At 48.2% G+C, this 22,972-nt stretch overlaps 1 protein-coding gene across 7 annotated transcripts in view; it reads left to right on the top strand.

Annotated features, from left to right (window-relative positions):
* LOC146813543 (zinc finger protein 398-like) overlaps positions 1-22,972 on the top strand; it is a 65,862-nt gene that overhangs the window by 6,112 nt on the left and 36,778 nt on the right. For 6 of the 7 annotated variants that reach the window (XM_085620315.1, XM_085620314.1, XM_085620313.1 and 3 more), the window contains exon 3: positions 22,204-22,314. In XM_085620315.1, coding sequence (XP_085476441.1) covers positions 22,204-22,314 — 111 coding nt within the window. Of the gene's footprint in view, positions 1-22,203; positions 22,315-22,790; positions 22,962-22,972 lie in introns of those variants that run through there. The other variant, XM_085620316.1, reaches the window with a different exon arrangement.

Genomic DNA, 22,972 nt, shown 5'->3' with positions numbered 1-22,972 from the left:
AATGACCAAAAAATAAATATGGATAAATACAGACGGAAATGTGAAAAAAATAAATACCATAAAACCGGGAACCCTACGTATAATGCACCAAACTGTGAAGCCAAACTGTTGACACTGGAATAATTTATTTACCAGGGATGAGGAAACTTACCAAATGGTGGGAAAACTACTAGAAAAAATTAAATGTCCCCATAACATCCAGGCCTTTATTCTGATTTTCGTATGTGTTCAACTAACCCTGCTTTTTACAAAATAGAAACTGTTGCTTACTTTGTGGAAAACCCCACGGTATTGACAAGTATTAGTCTCCAGTTTTATTGTATGTCCATCCCAAATTTAATTCCCCATGTACAGATTGGCAGCAGAGGGTAGAGTAATCACAGAAAGCCATGTGCAACATTATATCTTCTCGCTCAGCTACCTGTTGACCTGCCCTGTACGACACCACCCACAGGCAAACCCTCCTCTTTCTCACCCAGCCCAAAAAAAAGATTCTTGGTGCCTCGTCACGATACCAATCCACTCCTGGCAATTCCTGACCCTCTCCTCGCAAACAGCAAAAAAATACTTGGCATGCAGCCAATATCTCATACCACCCTCTGTTCATATTCCCCTCCCCCCGCCAACCCACAAGGCACTTGTCCTCTCCCACTTTGAGTGAGTGGAAAGACAGCTCTTCGGCCTCCCTTTTCATGGTAGTCCGAGTCCGCAAGAACTCCAGCGAACATGGGGGACTATGGTTGGTTGAGCAAGGTTTACATATGTGACGTGTGTGCTTTCAAGAGGAAAATCAAGTTTAATGAAGAGCTGTGAGCTTTGCATAACAAGTACGACATTCTACAATCGCATGATGCATTCCTGTGAAACAGGATTAAGACAAGAGGTTGTAAAACACAACCTGTTTAAAACTGTTTAACATGATTATATATGAAGTGGCACAAAGTAATTTCTTATGTTTATCTTAATGTTGGCGTACGTGTTGGACATGGGTGAAGAAGCTCCATCATTCAATGTGTTCCACATTAAATATTAATCCTCTTTCCAAAATTGTTTCCCTAAAAAGATTTATTTTCTGGCAGAGACTGTGGTTGAAGTCCCAACCAAGAGTATTTTAAGGGGATAATGTCATTGCATAGAGATAGCTAGTTGCTGTGGCAATGGTGCATTAGACACCAACTCACTCCTGAAGAATGTCATGGAAAGGGAAAAGAGGAGCGGAAGGTGGTCCCTCGATTCAGGAGGTGCAGAATGGAGATAGGCAAACGAACACAAGGATTGTGCGTATCTGGTTGGAAGTTCTCTAGAGCCTCTTGTGATTTTCAGCGATTTTTCTCTACTCCAGATTGTTACATTTTAGATGTGTGAGATGTTTAAGTGAGATAGAGTGCAAATAGTGTTTTGGTTTGTGTGCATTAGAATTTGCACTTATTTGTGACGTTATCAATTGATGAGAACTTTTGTTATTTATTGCTATATTGAAATATGTCCGAGATGCTGTGCTTTTGGGATGTGTTTAATTATCCAAAGTGACTACCGCTGCACAGTCCCCTCTAACACTTTTCCCTTTTCAAGTTTATTTCAGAAACCTTGATAACAACCACAGCTTTTTCTAGTGTAATGATTGTGACTTAATACATCCCATTTCCCACGTAGGACTGGCGTTGGCCTTATGGGGCCACTTGATATTGTGTGTAAATGAACTGTGTCCAGATACAGGGCTGAGCGACTCTGTGCTCATCGGGCTCACTGCACAATCTTGGTCTTTATGTGGCTTTCAGCTTTAAGGGACGGCCACATCATACAAATGCCTTATCGTCTTCTGCCCCCAGGAAGTGGTAAATGTACCAAGAGAACGATGGTGATATCCCACTTTAACAGCTATGGCTTGACGCACGTGGGATGCAGGACAGTGCCGCTTTACCAACGTACAGATTCAGGTCACACGTACCATGAAAGGGAAGAGGCGGCACAGGCATGAGGGGTCTGTGCTAACGTCAAGGTTGTAACCGAGTGGCTGCGATAATGACTATTCCACAGAGAAGCATGAGACCACACCAAGAGCATTGAGGATGATCAGAGTACAACGCTCATGAGGTCAAGAAAGACCTATAAGGCCTGGATAAGCATACTTGCACCGTTGAAGCAGCCACAGGCATATGAAGTTTGCAAAATCAGAGCCTTTGCAGCAGGAAACTGGCCTTTTGGTATATACAAAGCTCAAATTGCAATTCAGTAATGTTACCGAATCGCAATTTGGGTTTGCAAATACATCCAAAATTACTATTGGATGGGGCGTGCTTAGGGCGTGTCTTCCAAGTGTCGTTTCGCAATAGAATGTATTAATGTTTGGAACCAAGTCCAGTTGCAAAGCATTCATATTTTACTGACTAAATCCCGAAAGTGGTAACGCACTCGCAAACGTAAAGGGGTCCCCAGTGGAGCCCTTCTCCTTTCTGAATGTTGACAAACTATTTTAAGAGTAGGCAGTTGGGGGGAGGAGCCTAGCGCGCAACCAAGATGGCCGCGTAGGTGCGAGGCTCCCGAGGACCTCCGCGACCTCCTGAATTAATCCTGGCGATATCCTGTCCTTGTTGAGGGGACTGTGTCGGTGAACCCGAGCTGAGGCGCCACCCGTTTTTTGGGCTCGAATCGGACCCCGAACACCGGTGGGAGCATCGATTGAAGGTTGCGGCCTTCTCCTCGCCGGCCCCCCGGATTGGAGTAGTGGGGCGATCCGGGGACGAAGTGAATAACAGCGGCGAGCGGGGCTGGGCGACTCGCGTACCCCGCACTTTCACTTTCGCTTTTGCACCCTCCTTGCCTCAGGCGGGGTCGGGCTGCGGAGCGGGGTGCGGTGGTGTTGCCTTGTCCAGGTGCCCGGCTGACCCGCCGGCGGTGGGTTGACCCGCGGCCCGGTGGTCGCCCCCGCCCCCCCCCTGACACCCGTGATTTGGTGTGGCGGCCCGTTTGGAGATCTTGGCACGACGGTGGAAGGGCCAGCATGTCCACCAAACAAGATGGCGACCGGACGAAGATGAAGACAACCCGCCGTGGCACGGCGCACCAGGCCAATAGTATGGATCGCTATACGCTCCAGAAGGGTTCTCCGGAGACATCGCGGTCATCCCTGGTGGGCCCGACGGAGGCGCCTGCCCAACCGGTGGATCTGACCCTCCGGGACGTCATGGGCGCCATCGCAGAGATGAAGGCCTCAGTGGACCAGCGTTTCGATACCCTGGCGCAAAAAATTGACTCGGTCCTGGTGGATGTGGGCCTTGTGAGGGCAGACTTGTCAAAAACGAACGACCGAGTTAACTCCCTGGCCCACACCACAACGAGCCTCACGACGGACGTGGTGGCCCTCCAGAAGGAGGTGCGCCGGCTTGGCCAGGCGAGCGCCCTGATGGACCGGTGACTGGAGGATTCCGAGGGTCGGGCCCGGAGGAACAATGTTCGCATTATTGGTGTGCCGGAGGGCCGAGAGGCGGAGGCGGCAGATCTCTTCGTGGAAGAATTGATCCTGACCCATCTCCAGCCCCGGGGGCTGAGTAAGCTTTTTGCGGTGGAGCGTGCCCACCGGGTCCCTGGGGGCCGCCCTAAGACCGGTGCCCCGCCGCGGCCTATTATTGCCCGGATTTTTAATTTCCGGGACAGAGACGCCATCCTCCAGACCTCCAGGCAACAGGGACCGGTCAGGCTGGACAACATGGATGTACACTTCTACCCAGACTTTACTCCGGCGGTCCAGAAGCAGCGACAGAGCTTTCTTGGTATTAAACGTCGCCTAAGGGACCTAAACCTCAAGTACTCAATGCTCTTTCCGGCTAAGCTGAGGGTGGAGGTGGATGGCCGTACGCACTTCTTCGACCGGCCCGAGGCGGCTGGGGACTGGTTAGATACTTTGCCTGGAGATCGGGGTGGGGGGGGCGCGGCTGGCGGGGAGGGCCCGCCGGATCAGAATTGAGGGGTGACTGTATAGGCCTTGCTCTGGATATTGTTCCTTTACCATATATTGCTTTCGTATGTTCCCCTCCCATGGAGGTCGGGTGGGGTCTGCTGGGGGCTTCCCTCCTCCTCTGGGGGACTAGTTAGTACTTAGCTATGGGGCGACAGGCACACTGCACTTTGGGGGGGCTGTCTGGGCTCATGCAGGGGTGCAGGGAGGGGGGAGTTCTGTTGGGACCGGGGGGTGGGGGGGTGTGTTGTTTGTTAACACCGCAAGGCAAACCCGCAACTGTTTTGTTGTTTTTAAGATGCTCGGTGGGGGGCGACCGATTGTTTTGACGTATGATGGGGGGTAGGGATTTGATTGTGTTGTCATGGAATGTTAACGGCCTGGGGGATAGGATTAAGCGTGGTGTGGTCCTGCAGTATTTAAAACGTATTTCACCAGATGTTGTCTTCCTGCAGGAGACACACCTTATAGGTAACACCTTTCATGCAATGAATCGGCGGGGATATCGTTTGGCGGCCCACTCCGGCTTCACTTCGGGCTCGCGGGGGGTGGGTATTTTGGTCAAGAACTCGCTCCCGTTGGAGATAGACGAGGTGCGCCATGATGAGAGGGGACGTTACACTGTTCTGGTGGGACGAATGGAGGGTAGAGTGTTTATCTTTATATCAGTGTACGTCCCGCCTGGGTTACAAGCCACTACATTTGCGGACCTGGGGCGCCTCCTTCTGGACCTTCCGGGTGGCCTGTTGGTGGTTGGAGGGGACTTTAACGCGGTTGCCTCTGGGTCTATGGATCGCCATCCCCCTAGGGACCTCCCCCGGGCACAGGCGTGGCTGCCCGGCCTTTTAGACACGCTGGGCCTGGTGGATTGCTGGCGCTTAAAGCATCCCGTATTGCAACAGTACACCTTCCACTCGGGGGCCCATGGTAGCCTCTCGCGGCTTGATTACATCCTTGTCCCGGCGGCCCATGCAGGGAGGGTGGGGGAGGTGCGCCATTTGGCACGGGGTATCTCAGACCACTCCCCATTGTTGTTGCATTTCGATGTCTTCCCGAGGGGGGATGGCAGGGTGGCCCCGATCAATGCATGGTATTTGCGCGACCCCACCATTCGTGCCGACTTGATCAAATCCTTACAGCGCTATTTCGATGAGAATGTGGGGTCGGTCCCATCTGCCATCTCCCTGTGGGAGGCTTTCAAGGTGGTTCTTAGAGGGGAGGCCCTCTCCTTTATTTCCAATGCCCGGCGGCGCGAGCGGGAGGAGGTGACCCGGGTTGAGGCCGAAATTGCAGAACTGGAGGGTGACCTGGGGAGCGGGGTAACAGACGCTAAGTTGCATGTTTTGCACTTAAAGCAGGCGGCCTATCGGGCCCTCGTCACGGAGGCGGCCAGGGGCCTCAGTAGAGAGCAGCAGGGGCGATTGTATGATGTGGGTGACAAGGCTGGCAAATTGATTGCGTGGTTGGACAAGAGGGAAAGAGCGAGCCGCGTGGTGCCTTTGATTGAGAGCGTGGATGGTGTGTGCGTCACTGAGCCGGAAGCCATTGTCTCCTGCTTCGCGGATTATTTCCGCGAAGTCTACTCCCCGGTTTCTCCCTGCTCGGAGGAAGATTCCCATGCCTTGCTTCGGGACATCGCACTGCCCTCCCTTACGGTGGAGGACAGGGATTCGCTGGATGCCCCGCCCACCTCGGACGAAATTGCCTCGGCTATTCGCTCGGTTGCATCCGGCAAGGCCATGGGCCCCAATGGTATTCCCATTGAGCTATACAAGCTACGCCCGGATGTGTTGGCGCCCCACCTGCGCGCGATGTTCCTTGCGGCCCACTCGCAGGGCTCCCTCCCGCCGGACCAGCGTCTGGCTACAATTGTGGTGATCCATAAGGAGGGGAAGCCCCGTGAGCGGGTCACATCCTATAGGCCGATTTCGCTTCTGAACGCGGAGCCCAAAATCCTCGCCAAGGTGTTGGCCAACCGATTGGTTGGCGTGGTGGGCGATTTGGTCCACCAAGACCAATCGGGCTTTATACCACATCGCAACACGGCGCTTAATCTGCGGCGCTTACACGGGGTGCTCGCACGTGTCCCGTTTGTGCGGGAGCCGGCCATCTTGGCGTCCTTGGACGCCACCATGGCGTTTGATACGCTCGAATGGCCATATATTTGGGCGATGCTGGCGAGGTTTGGGTTCGGCCCGGGTTTCGTCAGCTGGGTCAAATTGCTATATTCGGGCCCGTTGGCGCAGGTGGTGGTGAATGGGCGAGTATCTGCCCCATTTGCGCTGGGGCGGGGCACGCGACAGGGTTGTCCCCTGTCGCCTCTCCTGTTCGCCCTGGCCATGGAGCCCCTGGCGGAGTGGCTGCGGTGGCACCCTTCTATCCGTGGTCTCCGCTGGACCCCCGAGCATGAGGACCGCGTGTCCCTCTATGCTGACGATATCCTTTTGTATCTCGCCTCCCCGCGCAAGTCACTGATCGTCCTGGTTGATGTTTTGCGCTCCTTCGGTCGCAACTCAGGCCTGGTCATCAACTGGGCGAAATCCTGTGTCTATGTGCTCTCCGGGGAGGCCCCGGTCCTGCCACGGGACTGTCCGATCCAGATTGCCTCCCAGGGTTTCCAGTACCTGGGTATATATATCACTCTTGACCCGGAGGCCCGCTATGAGCGGAACTTGCTGCCCCCCCTCCAGCGTCTGAGGGAGGACGTGGTGCGCTGGCGGCGTCTGCCGCTCTCGCCGCTCGGCCGAGCGGCCTTATTTAAAATGATGTCCCTGCCGCGCTTCCTCTACGCCCTCCAGAATACCATGGACTTGGTCCCGGCACGCTACTTTCGCGAGGTGGAGGGCCTCCAGCGGCGCCTGTTCTGGGACGGGAGGCCGCGTATTGCTCTGGCTAAATTGACGCTCCCGTGGTACGATGGAGGGGTCGCCCTCCCGGACATCAAACGGTATTACTGGGCCTCCCAACTAGCTGCAATTAACCATGGCCTTTACGGGCCCGCCTTGAACCCGGCATTTGAGATGGACAGGACGCTTCTGCCCGGTGGCGATTATAATCGAGCGCTCTACTCTGGCGCGCCCGACTCCCGTTTGACGGGACCGACGCGTGTCATGGTGCGTGTCTGGCACGCGGCTAATGCAGCTATGGGGTGGAAGGACCGTTTGACCCGATCGTCTCCGCTGTATGCATCTGAGAGGTTGGGCTCCCTGTGGACGTCGAAGGGCTTCGAGAAGTGGGACACGATCGGAATCAGCACGGTGGGAGATCTCTGGACGAGGGGGGGATTCAAAACTTTTGAGACGCTGCAGGCGGAGTTTCAGCTGCAGGGCAGTGAGTACTTTCGGTACCTACAGGTCCGCCATGCGCTGGGCTCCGTCTTCCCGGATGTTGCATCCATTCCGGAGTCTTCCCCCCTGGAGGACAGAGTGCTAGATGGCCATGTCCCGGACAGCACGATCTCCCTCATATACAAAAAATTGATTAACGATAGATCGTGTCTGCTGACTAGTCTCCGCGAGGCTTGGGTTGCCGACGGGCTGGAGCTGGACGACGAGGATTGGATTTCTGCGGTGGCCTCTCCGAAAGAGGTGGCCATCCCGGCTCGCCTTCGTTTCGTCCAGCTCAAGATCCTTCACCGGGTCTATGTGACGGGGCCAAGGCTTTTACGTATGGGTTTTGCCGGTGATGGAATGTGTAAGCGTGGCTGTGGGGCGTTGGCGACTTTCATGCATATACTGTGGGAGTGCCCGAAGGTGGAGCGATTCTGGCGTGGTGTGCATGAGGTTCTACGAATGGTTACGCGTGTCGCGCTGCTGCCTGAAGCGAGGAGATGCTTGCTGAATGTCTGGGAACCAAATGACTACTCGGTCCCGCAGGCGCGGTGGGTGACTCTGGGATACATGATAGCCAAGCGTGATATTGCCCAATTGTGGGGATCCCAGAGGCCCCCTGCGGTGTCGGCCTGGAAAGAGCATATGGATTGGTGTATGTTTCGTGAAAAGGTGGTGTATGTGGCGAGGGGTAAGCCTGGGGCGTGGATGAAACTCTGGGGCCCCTGGAACGCCTACCGCGGGGGTATTTGTGAGCCGCCGCTGCTACCAGCGGCCTCGCCGGCTCCGTCTCCCTAGATGGCGCCCCTCCCTTGGCCGCGGGCGCGCGGTCCCCCAGTCCCTGATCTACTCCCGTCCCCCTCTTCAGAATTTTGCTGCTGGTTTGGATCCCCCACTTATGGAGCACGTGTTGTCACTTTGGATCGAGGGTTGCCTTGCGGTTGTGGTTTGTTTATGTTGTTCTGCATTAAGAAAATGGAACCGTACTGTGGGCATGGAGCTGTGAGGCCTGCACCATTGATCGCTCCTGTCTTCCTACTATGCACCGCTGAGAAAGCTTTTTGCTGTATGTATGTACTATGCTTTTGATGCTCTAGCGGCCGGCCGGGTGGTTGTAGGCCCATACCTGTAACTTCTATAAACTGCAATAAACGGTTTCAAAAAAAAAAAAAAAAAAAAAAAAAGAGTAGGCAGTTGCATCCGAGCACTGGCAAATCATAAGAGAAGTTTGTAAAACATTTTTTTTAATGCGTCCCTTTTAACTTTAAGGAAAACGGATTGCATTGGGGGGGAAGATTGCTTTATTTAAAAGCAATCCGAAACGTGGTCTGCTGATTACAGCAGGTCCCAATGCCTTTGATGGCAGCGTATTGTAGTAGAACTGAATTTGTGACCTACCTCAATAATATTCATGAGGTAGGTCAAATTGCGACCCACTACAGTTTGGTATTTTGCAAACCGACCTATTAGTAGTACATAGGTCGATTTGCAAAATAGCATTGGATTTGCTAAAAGTCAGTGAGCAAATTGCAGCCACTTCTAGCAAATCTGATATCTTTAGATCTGGCACATGGAGCCCTAATAATAAAGTGTTTTTGCACTGGAAAGCGTGAAGGCTCATTCTGCACCAACTGCGGTCTATGAAGAAGTCCCACAAAAAGAGGAGAGCAGTAATCTAACCTACTGTTACTTACATCAAGAGGCCTGGAGCTGAGCAGCTGATGGTGTGAATACGCTAGAAGCTACTGTCCACCCCAGACAGACGTAAAGTCTGGAAACACCAAGAAACCAAGGCTAATAAACCGCAGATATAGCAGGAATGAGAGCAGATCTGGGCCAACACACACTCTGGCATTAGAAGCGTTCATGAAACAGAACCGCTGTTCAATATACTGTGCCCGCGGTGCAACACACCTCTCAGATTCACGGTGGTCAATGAGGTTAACCAAACCCTTGCTGAGGATTGGCGGCCGGGGTAGAGGTGACCCAAACTGCTGGCTATGAAGATGCTACGAAACAGCTGGGTTTCAAAGAAGTATTTCTCTCCGAGACTGAAGCAGTGATGAGGACAAGTTGTCTAGAACTCCGAGTCACATTGCACATGGTCTCCAGGGTATCACAAGGTACCCGCTGCCCGCCCTGAAGTGAAGGACTCGGGCTTACAACCTGTAAGGAGACACAACTGCAGCTGGCGGGATAGGGGAGTGTGCAAGTGCAGTCCCACAACAACTAGTACCAGAAGCTGCAGAAGTTGACGACAATGAAGGAGCTCTCCCAGTCAGTCAGTCATTGATACAGAGAGAGAGTTCAGCACCGGGGACTTCAGTACTAGTATCTGTCCTCTTAGTTTAAAGAAGTGGCACTCATAGGCTCCTTGGTGGAAACAAAGGACGCTTCTGATATGGGGAAGGGGAGAGAGTCGGATATCAGGATATTGATCGGGCACTTTAAGAATAGGACTAGATGTCAGAAATGTAGATACAATTCTAGCCAAATGTTCCATTGTTATGTTATGTTATAGGGTTTTATAGAGCGCGCAGCTGCCCCAGCAACGGGGCATCCCAGCGCTATAATGCACCTGTCCTACGCAAACCAGAAACCACGCAAAAAGCAGTTATGCAGGTAAGAGGTGAGTTTTGATGGCTCTACGGAAAAGGAGAATGATTGTCTAATTGCATATCTATCCTTGTTTGATTGCTATTAAAACTGTATGTTTAGTTTATTTATTTATGCATGATTAATTAAAACCGTTGCATATACATAAAAGTAATTATTCCATATACATGATTCAGTTGGACAAACAGCATTAAAACCCATCTTAATCATCATGTTAAAATTCCCAATCTTGGGACTTTTGCGGTTCATCATATCTGAAGTGCCTGTGCGTTTGAGGTAGGTAAACTGTCAAAAGCTTTGCCAAGTTAAACCACAGTAAAAACTATCTTTATACATTGTGTTAATACATCATTATGCAACGTGTTAAAATTCACTTTTAAAGACTTGTGCAATTTATCGGGTCTAAAATGCCTGTGCATCAAAATAGATAAACTAGCAAAACTTTGCCAAGTCAAGCAGGAGTAAGAACCATGATTGTACATTATAATAGACCACCATTACATGGCATGTTAAATTCACATTTAAGGGATTGTACAATTCATCGGATCTAAAGTGTCTGTGCGTCGATGTAGTTGAGCAAACAAGTGTTTTACCACAGTGAGTAATGAAAAAAACAGGCACTTTGTTTTATTTAATATCAGCTTGCAAAGTGTGGTTAAGTCTCTCTGTCACTATGTCAAAATATTTTGTGAGCCGGCAGTTCAGTTGTGATTCAGGCAGATTGAAGCACAGTTTTACTGCCTGCAGGTACTGATGCCACTCTGCTTGAATATTGGTCGGAGGGGGGTGCCCCTTATGTCCTTCAGATTGGGGCAAATGCAGATAACATGCACAAGGTCCTCGTTTCCTCTTTTGCATAGACGGCAGGACTCCTTTTCCATGGCGGGAGGTGTGGGAGGATTGGTAAAGTGCAAAAGCGGAGCCCGAGGAATTTTTCTTTTATCCACAATTTTTTTCCTGTTTTCAGATAAGGTTGAGGTTTAAGAGCTTTATAGTCACTGAGTACTGTCCAGTCATGAGCCCTTTTTGCCAGTGTATCCTTGTCCTCTAAGATAGATACCATTTTTGTTACCTTTGTTACAATATTTTTAAAACTCTGATGGTTTGCGGAGGTTGCCCAGAGATCGGACAATCCCAGTACCTTTAAAGAGTCAAACAAGTGCTCCCTGGCGGGTGATTTTTCATGGCATGACAACTCGTTTCAAAGGTGCGAATTTAAGGATCCTGCCTCAGCGCCTCTGATTTTGTGCCAACTTTATAATATACACGCCCCTCCTTTCCACCAATTGTTTCTGTAGCCCAAATTCTAATCGTATTTGGGCAGGTGACAGTTAGGTAGGCGGAAAATTGCTCTATAAGTATTTGGCAATTACTTTATCCAAGGCCACTGCATCTCTCCCTTTCAGTAATTCGTTTCGTTAGTCTTTATTATCGATATATTTCATCAAAAAAGACAATTACAAAGTAAGAAATACAAACAGGATAAATGTTAAGAACAAGTCCAAATTAACACAATTAGAATAAAATCATGAATAAACAGAGCTCTAAAATCTAGTGCCTCCTATTTCTGATAATCCAGACCCAACCCAAAAATGTGGCCACTACGACTACGACACATTCACCAGTATCAAATCTCAGAATTCTTAGAGCTTCAAACCCCTGTCTGGTTCCCAATGTGCGACATATAGGTTTAAGCCATTTGGCCCGGGGGGCAGCATAGGCCGGGCAAACAAAGAATATGTGACCTACTGAATCAGCACAGTCAGTACACCAGCTACAGGAATCACAGGTCACACCCTTCCATTTTTTTGTAAATGATTTAGTTGGTAAGGTGCCAACCCTAAATTGATGGTAAAGTTTCCTGTCGCTGGGCCTGGTAATAATGTCCCAGTAAGCTTCTAAAAGAGGGACTTTTTTATGCTCGAGAAACCTGCCTGACAAGGACTCAGCTGAAACTGAGGATAGATGTTTTTGTAGCACCATTGACCAATAAAGGCTTTTAAAATGTTTTTTGGGGGGAAAAGGCTTGGTAGCCGGGTCGGTCCAAAGAGTTCCCAGTCCCAAAGATTCCAAAAGTTGGCTAACTTGCCTGAACCAGATGATGTTACCGGCTCCCAAGATGGAACGGACGTCCAGAAATGCCTTTGCATAGGGGCCTAATTCCGGGACCGTCCATAATCTCCTCCAGAAGGCCAATGGTTTAAACCTAGCAATGTCGTCAAAAGAATGACAGCCAAGATCCAGCAGGAGCGGTTTCACTGGAGTGGAACAGGGGAGACCGGTAAGCTTCCTGAGAAATTTGTGTGGCGCCTTAACCAGGGGGGGAAAGATCGGCAAAACCCCAGAGTTCAGCGCCGTAATTCACTCCCGTAAGTTAGCGCTGGTTGTAATTTTGCGCGGATCACCTGGAATAAGGGGTCAAGGGTTAGATCAGGCTGCACCTTTTTTAGGGGTTTCATTGCTAGGTCGCTTATTGTACCCTTCCTGCGTAGGGCCTCCAATTGGGGTCTGAACCACCCTCTGCAATCCAGCAAAAATCCAAGATATTCGTAGTTAGTTGCCTGGTCCAAACGTTGCCCATGTAAGTACCAATTGATTTTTTCCTTTTGTGGTAGTTAACAGACATCATTATTGTTTTCTTAAGATTTATATTTAGGGTGTTGCGTTGTGAAAAGTTTTTAGTAGTGTTCAAAAGATAAGTCCGACTTATCAGCACCAGGTCATCTGCGTGTAGCAGGTTGGACAGAGAAGTTTTCCCCGATTTCGGGGCATGTGATGTGCTCTTGTCAAGTTCCCCGGGGAGGTCGACCAGAAAGAGATTAAAAAGTAAGGGTGCTAGAACGCACCCTTGCTTTAGTCCTTTGGAGGTGGTACTTCACCTTGAGAGGTGCGTCCCAGCTCCTAGTTTGTTCTTAACCCAGGTTTCCGTGTGTAGCAATATCAGCTGATGTAGAAGGGGTTTCGGTAACACCCAGCTTTCCAATTTTTTCCATAGTTTGGCGCGCTCTACGCAGTCAAAGGCCGTAAGTTAATCTATAAAGCATTAAAATAGGGGATACTTTGCCACTTTAGCCTCGTCCACCATCAGAGCTAACGCCATGATGTTAGTGATGGTCCTTGTCCGCGACAAACCCCGTTTTGGTTTATTGGAATGATATAGTTGGCCGATGCCCAAGATGTTAGTTCTTCAAAGATTACTCCCGCATAGTGCTTTGCTTCTATGTTGATTAGGGCGACCGGTCAATCATTGTTTGGATCATTCCTATCGCCCTGTTTGAAGATGGGGCTAATTATCAATCTTTTCCAAGACTCCGGTATTCTATGTGCGCCTTGTATGTCTGTGAAGACTGGGACTAGTGCTTTGCGCCAGTAATCTGCGTTGTGCTTGTACAGCAATGGAGGAATTCCGTTGGGGCCTGGGGCTCCTTCTAGCCTACCCCTTGCTATTTGTCTCTTGATTTGCAGTGTCGTTATTTCGTGATAGTCTACGTTATTGAACAGTGATGATTCTTGGCCTGCTGCTGTTTCTACTCCCAGGCATTTTTGTCTACTCAAGGAGGAATCCTTATGCGTGGCTTCTCTGGTCTGTTGAGTTATTTTTCCTCTACAAGTGATACCTCTGTCTTCTTTGATGATCCTGGATTCTTCGTCTGTCTCGTTCCCCTTTTGCACGTTGTTGTTGAAGTGACTGAGTAGGTGTTCTGCCCAAGTAGCCTCTGTTATATTAGAATTTATTCCCAGATGAGTTGGTCGTTGAAGTCTGTTGATCATCTGCCAGAACCTGGCGCTGTTCTTAAGATTGGCGTCATGGAGTATCCTAGCCCTTTTTTATCCCATTGCTTCTTCTTAGGTCTCACGCCTAGCGTTGCACTGCGCAGCACAAGACATTTAGTTGGTGAAAAACGGGGTTTTAGCACTGACCTAGGAATCTCACACGCTCGTGCGTGTGCTTTTCCTTTTGTTCTACCCCATTGCCCCTTGCGTCTGTCTTTTTATAAAAGACTGCACGCAAGTGGCCACAGGCGGGCGAATTGCTCCGCCCATGGCCTATTGGTGTCTATTACGCACTTGGTGCGCGTAATATACACCAATAGGCCATGTGGTTTCAATTATCGTGCCCAGACACGGGCGCGATAAGTGAAATCACATGGCTCGCTGTGGTGCGCGCGCACCACTCGCGAGCTTCTGTTTTTGTTTGGATCCATTTCACTGTGAAGCAACCCGCAGAAGCCGGCTCCCGAGGCAGCCTTCCGCGAGGCGCAGAAATGGATCGAGGTGAGTGTCGGGGTGAGCGGGCCTGCCCTGGCAGCCCCCGCGCGGTCAGGTTCGGTGTCCCCTTTGCATGGCGGAGTGAGTCTGGTTTGACTTGAACTTGTGGTTCACATTCTCTTTATCTGTTTGACTTCTCAATCTTTTAATCCACACTTCTGCTGATATGACCTCCCTGTCCGTACCAGCGAGTGGTTGCTTTCTGTAATCGGAGCCAAATGTGATTGAGCGCCGCGAGGTTTCTAATCTTACAGGCGAGCCCCTGACAGTTTGTGAATGCCATTGAAATGGATGAGATGCAAAGCACAGCCTTTATTGCATGCAGCGTCGTGAGGGTTTGTTGTGCGGCGCTACCACTGCAGACCTTTTGTGGAACTCCTTCCTGCATATGTTGCTCGTAATAGGGTCTGTAGCGCAGCAGCCGAAAAAATGGGACTTAAAAGTTGTCTATTTTGACTTCGAATGAATTTGAAATGTTCTCTGCCATTTGTTACTTCGTGCCTTCGTTACTGTTGAAGCGTGACTGCGTGACGTGAATGCTGCGCGTATTAATACCTGGGATGCACTATTCGTTATTTGCCATGTAACACCACTTCATGTTGCCCTGATCTATGTCTGTGCAATTCACTGTGTTGAATTTAAATCCAACTTGCAGTAATGCGGTGCTGTGCCATCAATCTCCCCAGTGTCTGTCCCTGCTCCCTGGTGTCTGTCCCTGCTCCCTGGTGTCTGTCCCTGCTCCTTGGTGTCTGTCCCTGCTCCCTGGTGTCTGTCCCTGGTTTTAGTTCTGGTGTTAACCGAGGCCTTTCCATTTTTACTAAAATTATATATATATATATATATATATATATACTATTTTTATAAGAACTTTCAACCTGCTCTCTTCACACATTGGCCTGTTATTTTGTCATGGATCTATGTGGGTCAGCCCATTTTAACCATTTCAAAAATATTTTTAGAGGCCCAGGTGCTTCTCCAGCAATAACTTTCTGCAAAATCTTGAAAAACTAAATAAGCACTGAAAAGCCAAAAGGGTGCCTGACAACTCCCAAGCTATTGGCTTAGCCAAAGATTGTTTATAGTTCTTACTGGCCTGGGGTGACCCAGTTTAAGACGAATACGTGGTTGTTTTTTTTATTACTAAGCAGTAGAATAAAATGGCTTCGCGAAAGTCTGCACATTTCTGTTGAGTGTGGACATGTGCAGTCCAAAAGGGACATGTGCAAGTCCAATAGCACATTGCTTTGCAGTCTGATAGAGGATTGGGCACTGTGTCTCATTCTGATGGCAACACTCAAGTGGCACTGCAGGATTACGGAGTTACATCCATTGACTGAGCACATGCGTGAGAAGTATGGTAGATAGAGAGCGCTGTGATATGACACCTGGCTCAGTGTATGCTGTTATGTACATGTTCACCGAGAGGGATTGAGAGCAATGATGTACATGGAGCCCTGTGTAGTTACACTAGATACACTATGTTCATGTAAAATGAGACAGAGAAAAAAGGTTGTGGTCTGAAATATGAACCGGGCATGGGGAAGATGGCTACAGTGAGGCAAATGGCATCCTGTGCTGCTGGACGATAGAATACATGCTTGTAAACAAACTACAGACCATGTGTTACACTTGAGAGTAATTTACACATGTAACTTTACTCTTAAACCTTTGAATTATTTTATTTCTTTTGGCTATTCACAAAATTATATTGTAAAAATATTTAAAATTATGGACTTACATGTTTCTAAGCCTAACTTACAAGTGATAATTGCTATTAAGAACGATCATTTTAAATGCAATTGGTCTCTAATTACTAAAAGCTTGAGCTATTTGCATTGCATTGTTATTTGCAATGCCAATAGTTCAAACTCTCAGTAATGCGAGACCTATTGCATTGCAAATGCTTGTTTAGTTTTACCTTCAGCTTCTGCAGGTCGCATTGCAGATCTAGGTTTTGGGGCATTTTTGCGAAGCCGCCATAGTGTTTTATTTATTGTCCATTTGAGATTCTTTGTTTCCGGCATAATTGCCGCCCTAAATGACATTATTGCAGTTTATCCCGGGTGCATTCCTGACCTGGTGACAAATTTCTCCCCAAGAGTTGATGTAAAGTTCTCCCAGGCTTTTCCAGGTTCGATTAGCGTATCTTTTCCTTGGCAATGAAGTTTCTTTGCAGTGTTTGATAATTCCTCAATGGTGTTGGGTTTGCACCTTATTCTTTGGTAATCCAAGGTGAATTCTGTGGCAAATATTTTACGTGCCTCCAGTGGATGTGCCGAGTTTGCTTTTAATATCACTTCCTGAGGTAAGTGATCACTGTATTCGTTGTCGTCTATTCTAAAAGAGTCAATGTTATGAAACATAGGTATGGTTTTAAAGGTAAAGCCTAAATAGGTAGAAGTATTTGTCGAGTGGAATGTTGGGACCGGCCGGTTGTCCTCCCTAAAGCGACCATTAAGGGGTCTCATATTTAGATGTTCAAGTTCGTTGAGTAAATATGTCGAACATCTCGTTGGTTTGCTTGAATCTGCTGGGCCCTGATTCAGTATTCCCCATGCGGCGGTTAATTCTTGTGCCAGTTCGTCCTTAGGTCCTGGCCCGATAAGGTAAAGATTAAAATCGCCTGCCAGGGCGATGGGATCTGCGTCTTGCTCTTCCATAACCCTTTTCAGCTCTTCCACTAGCTCTTTTGCAGCTTTTAATCTTTGTTTAGGATGCACGTAGATATTGACTATTGTGATTGGCTGGTCTTCCTTATTAACCTTGAGTATTATCGTTACTGCCTGTATGGCGCTTGGGGCTTCGATTTGTGCCTCTACTCATGAGATCGCTCCTATTGTGGTTATTGAGTCAAATATCATCAGTCCCCCTGAGCGATGGCCAAAGTCTGGCCCCATTTTTGCTGGGACAAGTTGTGACGTACACCCCTAAAGCTCAAACGCGTGGTCCTCCCAGGTTTCTTGTAGTGATATCAGGTCAAACAATTTTAAATAGTTTAATACCACAGGGTCTTCCATCTTATTCACCAGGCCATTAATGCTCCAAATACACATGCAGATTTTCTTTGACTTCGCCGAGGGAGTTGCTAAACGGTGCATGTCTTGTCATTTTGTCCGCTCTACTGTTTCCGTTCGCTGTATTTGTGTCCGGCTAGAGTTTGTTGGCAAAGGAATCGAGCCTTTATGCTCGAGTCCTGTTTTCAAGTTAATGGCCTTTAAATGAGGGAAGTAACCAGTTGGGGAGAAGCTGCGAGCTCCCTTTACTACAGAAGTAGTCGTTTTTGGTAATCCACTATTGAGATCATTTAAGAAGGGCGTTGGATAGGGCGTTCTTGATTCAGCTTTTAGTTTTAGCCCCCACTGTAAAATGTGTTTTCTTCTCTCATGATTGAGTTAATTATTTCCTTGGTATTCCATATTCTTTTAGTTGCTTCTTGACATTGCTGATTGTTAATTGGATGGAATTCAATTGAAAGCAGAGCTGTTGGGCTTAGATTTTCTAGACTTGCGATGGAGTGTAGAAGCTGTAATATGTTCCCCCTATTTAATATATCTACTCTTCCCCGAGTTTTGTATTCGGGAAAGAATGTGATGGTATCTGTTCCCATTGCATCATTGAACTCGGTTTCCTCGTGCGGAGTTACTTCATGATATAAAGGCCGTTGTGATGTGGAGTTGCTCTTGCTAACCTCTTTTTTAGCATTGACGTTACTGGCTTGTTTGGGCTCGACCGTGCCTGGTCTTTTGCTGGTTTGTTGATGGTGTGTGCATTCTCCCTTGGTGACCTTTGTGCTGGCTCCTTAGGGTTGATCGATAGCCCATATTCCAGTTTGGTCCTTGGGGTTTGTGTTGCACTGGTGGCCTTGCTAGGTTCTTGTGCTATAGTGGTTGGCTGTTTGCTTATCTGGATTTCCCCCTGTTTTTTGTCGATTGTTGTGACATTTTGGGGATAATGATTTTGGTGCTTGCCCCATGATTGGAGCCAGGATGGCATTAGATGTTGTGATTGAGTGGTCTATCCTTTCATCCGAGGTAGAGGTTGAAGCACTCCTGATATCCTCAAGTTCCGCGGGAGCTACCAAGAGCTGGTTCTCCCCGCAGAGGCCCAGGACAGCTATCTTCCTGTTCCTGCCCTTCCTTTTTTGTTTGAGACTCGATTTTGGGGTCGAACAATTGGCATTAACAACACTCTTTAATTGGTGTTGATAGTTGGATCTCTCCTGGTGTGTGATGTAAGCTAGTCGACATATTCGCCGTGTTATGGGGTCCGGTCGTTGTTGTATTCATTTTGAATGAACCATCAGATCGGTTGATTATGCGATGTACTATTTGTTTTTAGATCTGATAGTAATTTCCTAGCATTGTTGGTAGCGTAGATATTTTTGAATAATTGGGGGACAAATACAATCAGAATGTGAAATTTGAGTTGCTTGTGCGGCTTCTTGCCCCCGCTTAATGAGACCATTGAGTTCTGCTAGTTTCCTATCAATCTCTGAGGAGAAGTCTGCTAGAGTTTGTAGCACCGTAAGCTGCAGATACAATTTATGAGCTTGATATTGAAAAGCCGTAGCTGAAAGTTGCATAGAGCTTAATATGGTCGCCCAAATATTCTCTGAATAAGTAGTTTCTGTGGAGTTGTTACTTTCTGCTGTAGGCGCACTTTGTGGTTCCATGCTAGGGTGGTTAAAAGCAGGCTTAAAGCTATAAGAATCAACAAGTTCCTCCCATTCCTGCGAAGGTCATATCTCTATCCGATATATTGGAGTTTATGTGTGATAAAGGCAGGCAGCGCACGGCTGGGATGTTGTTTAGTGATTGATTAAGAGTTTAGAGACTGTCCACTTGTTTCGTTGTTGTCTGTAATGGAGAGCTGAATCGTGGCTGATATTGTGTGGCCCAAGCGTTTTGCTCATTCCGAGAATTCTGCTCATGGGGGAGTGCTTGGAGTTCATTAGAGTTAGTTAGATCTTTAATTGACTCTTGACTTGACGTGTTTAAGTGTTCTGTGTCCTGCCGGCCCTTGCTCCCATGTATAGAGGTTTTATGAGGTGTGGGGCTTCTTATTGGACTATTTTTTTATATTACGAGGTGTTTCCCTTGCAGACTCTGTCCATTAATGGATTGATAGTCTGACTATTTATCCTGGCTTCTGTGTCTGATTTATCAATTTCCGTGTCCCTGTCCATGTCCTTGTTCTTGTCTTTGGCTTTATCCATTGTGCCTGCTGGTGATCCGGCCCAGTTTGGGGGGGGGAGTTCTTTGCCGGATTTTCAAATCTCCCTGGTTTTAGAGGGGTTTGAAGCCCGTTATCTTCATTTTTGGAGTAAATAGCTGTTCCTGGATCTTTCAGGAATGAGAATTTTGTATAGATTTTTGGCTGAAATGTACATGGGTTTTGCCTGTGAGTCGCCTCCTCAATACTTATGAGCTTTTTTTGACTCCTTATTTTTTGGTTTCATTGTCGGTTGAGTTGTAGGATTGGGGTCATTTGTGGACACGACTGCAGATCTCACTGCCATTTATAACGTTGGTAGAGGAGCAGATGCTGATGAATCTGTTGTTCATATTTGGGGAATCCATGGTTGGGTCACTTTTTATGCCGATTTTAGAAGTGTCCTCTCCATCAGTTTTATTTTAGGTCTCGCCTAGCGTTGCAGCGCATGCGCTGCTCGCTCTGGGTGATCTATTGTCGTCTGGTTGCTTTTGGAAGTGGGGTGGAAGCTCCACCCATGCTTTTGATTGGCGCGTGACACAATTTATGCTGAACAATCGCTTTTCATTGCAAGTGAGGCTTGTTTGTTCCCTCCCTGTCTCCTTTTCGGCTCGCCCACCCGGACTAGATATTTTGCTCGCGCACGGCACCAGTCAGTGCAGGTTTCGAGCAGTGGCTCTCTCTCTCGCTTAACTTGGGCCCCTCTTCATTTTTGCGCTCCATCTCCGGTTTCGCTAGTCTCAGCTCCTCCTCACGCACCAACGATTCTTGCCCACAAATTTCTTTTATTGCACCTATATCAAAAACCGGAAAGTGCTTCAAGACTACTATACTAACTCCCTGACAATTGGATGTTTTACGTCACTGAATGAAGGCAGGATACTGCAACATTATACTGGCTTCTGAATTGTCTGCCCTCCTTTTCACCTGCCGTTTTGCCATCTTCTATGTCTTTAACCGTCAGTTGTTATGTCGCTGACACCACGCATGAGCAGAACGCTGCCTTATTCTTCCTGGTTACGAGAGGAAGCCAAGTCTGAGGATACGGCAAAGCAACGGGATACAGTAAAGAGGCGTCAGTCGTTGAGTGGAGATAGGTGATTGGCAAAACGGAGGGCATGGAAAGGCAGAGAAGGCATGGCTAGCTATGCACCTATCCACCCTATTTAGTTAGCATATTCTCTTTTTTGTAAAAATTAATGATACTACTCCGGTTTCACTTTTTTTTTTAATTACAAAATTGCATTTCCGGTTTAACGGAGTGCTTGAACGGACGAATGCAGGTCTAGCTTTTCCTTCTGCAAAGCCTTCCTCAGTTTGAAGCTTGATGGGCAATGACTTTTTAAAGTTTGTGCTCAGCGTGCTCAGCTCATCACTTTAGTGCACAGAAATTCCGGGCAGGGATCCTATTTTACATATGATCCCCAAAATTGCTAAAATATTTAGCAATTCAAATGGTCTCGCATTTGCAAGAGTTTAAGCTATTGGCATTGTAAATGGCAGCGCCTTTTATTTGTCTGTTTTCAAAACACATAAATAAAAGGCATTTTTATTTACAAACCTATAGCTCAGACTCTTATGAATGCGAGACCTATTGCATTGCAAATGCTTGTTTTACTGTGGCTTTGGCATAGGCTTTGGATTTATTGGAGACCTCCTGATTCTGCCTGAGCTCATCTCCTCCTGGTTTGCAGTTTTCTATTTCCTTGGGCGTTCCTTTGGCTTCCCTTATAATCCCTTTAGGCCTTCTGATCGTTTGTTTGCTGCTGGCAAGTGCTCTTGGTGAGTTTGTTATATTTAGTTTTATATATTTTAATTTGCTTGTCCACCTTGCTCGCTCTTCCAGTGGTGCAGGTATAAGGGAGGATCAAAGGACTTGCCCCTCCGCTTTCTCCCGGCAAGGAGGGTCAGTGCAATTGTTCTGGGAGATTATGACATCTGTTGCAGCACCGTTCAAGAATTAGCCCTTACCAATGGTCCTGTGGGCCACGAGGGGCCCTGCACGACACAAGCTTTAAGCACACTGAGTCGCTCTAAGTTGCAGCAGCTAGTGGATGGCAAGTAAGGTCTGCGAAGTGTGTATCTGACAAGTGAAGTCTGAGGGTGGAGAATGGTCCAAGGTGCTCCTGACCCACAGAGACCTGCACTCATTTTACTGGAGTGAATTGGGCTGCTACTGCGGTTTCCGAGCTCAGCGGCTGCCTCTAAGTCTTTAAGCCTTGCCGCTCTGCCACATTACCGCCTTTCAGCTTCACTTGCAGCCCTCTAATTATAACTGCTGCAGCAGGATGCGGTACGACACGGCGGGAGGGACCCCAGGTGGAGGAAGTCTGCGGAAAAGTACGGTGCAGAGCAACAGCGACCTCCCTCTCTGCTCACGCTGCTTCACTGGTTCACCAGGGCGAGCGGGGCCCTACAGGTGGGCGCAGGCCGCACCCGGTACTAACCAGGCCGCCTCCTCGTCCCCCTGGGGCACGCTCTCCGCGGCCACTGTCTAACGGCGGTCACACTCCCCTCCGTTGCTGTCACCACACTCACCGGTGAAGTAAGCGAAGTCGAGATAAGCCGGGCTCCTTTTCCAACCGGGCTGAGGTCTCCCCCTGGTCCCCGGTGAAAAGTTGTGGGTGAAGTCAAAAATTCAGAACGAAGCTCCTGCAACCTGCAGAGCCACTGTATGAAATTTCAATGTATTGCAAAGATTTCAAAGTCTCTTGGCTAACATGCTGATAATCAGTTGAATTGAATGTGTGCAGATGAATTCGAGTTGACTAGATAAAAATAAAATAAAAAAAGACTACTGATCTTTTCTGTCTTTCATTACAGGCTATCAGATCGTCCACCCTGATAATTTACTGCAGATTTACAAAGCAAAGGATGCGTATGTGCCAGTTTCCCGAGATGCAGAGAACACTAACCTGCCGGAGCCTGTATTGTGTAAGTTGGTCTGCGTAGATCATGCATGTGGTGCTGGAGCCTGGATTGTGTAAGTTGGTTGCGTAGATCATGCATGTGGTGCTGGAGCCTGGATTGTGTAAGTTGGTTTGCGTGGATCATGCATGTGGTGCTGGGGCCTGGAGCGTAGATCATGCATGTGGCGGAGAGGGCAAGGCCTGTGCGGCCCATGTACCTGCTTCTCGTGCAGTGAATTTTAACTTGCTCAGACAAACTGAATCGAACGAAGCCTCTACTTGGATAACATGACAGGAAGAACAGTTATTAAATGGGCCATCATGTCATGGTTTAGTTTTTGGTTTTCCTCTAGCGTTCTTTGAATTTGTCATCCAAGGATGGGTATACATGGAAAGTTACTTTACTTCTGTACAAAAGCCTCTGTCTAAACGCTCTCAAGCTTGACCTGAATTCTTGAAAGTCTGAGTGAGTTGCTGAAACTAACTTTTTATGCATTCCAGAGAGCGGGATGGAAATGAAGTATATTGTTCTTACCTGCGCTGAGGAGCACGTGGTATTCCTGCAAAGGCATTCCAGAAAGGCAGCAGGGACTTCAGCATGTCTGATTGGCCAGAAGTCAGGGGCCACTTCTGAGTGGGTGCCTGTAATCTGTCAGACTGGCTGAAACAGTGGTATGTTTCAG

This window comes from Triturus cristatus, chromosome 7 (assembly GCF_964204655.1).
Source record: "Triturus cristatus chromosome 7, aTriCri1.1, whole genome shotgun sequence".
Classification (NCBI taxonomy): domain Eukaryota; kingdom Metazoa; phylum Chordata; class Amphibia; order Caudata; family Salamandridae; genus Triturus; species Triturus cristatus.
The sequence above is the reverse complement of the archived record's forward strand: the minus strand, read 5'-3'. Positions and strand labels throughout refer to the sequence as shown.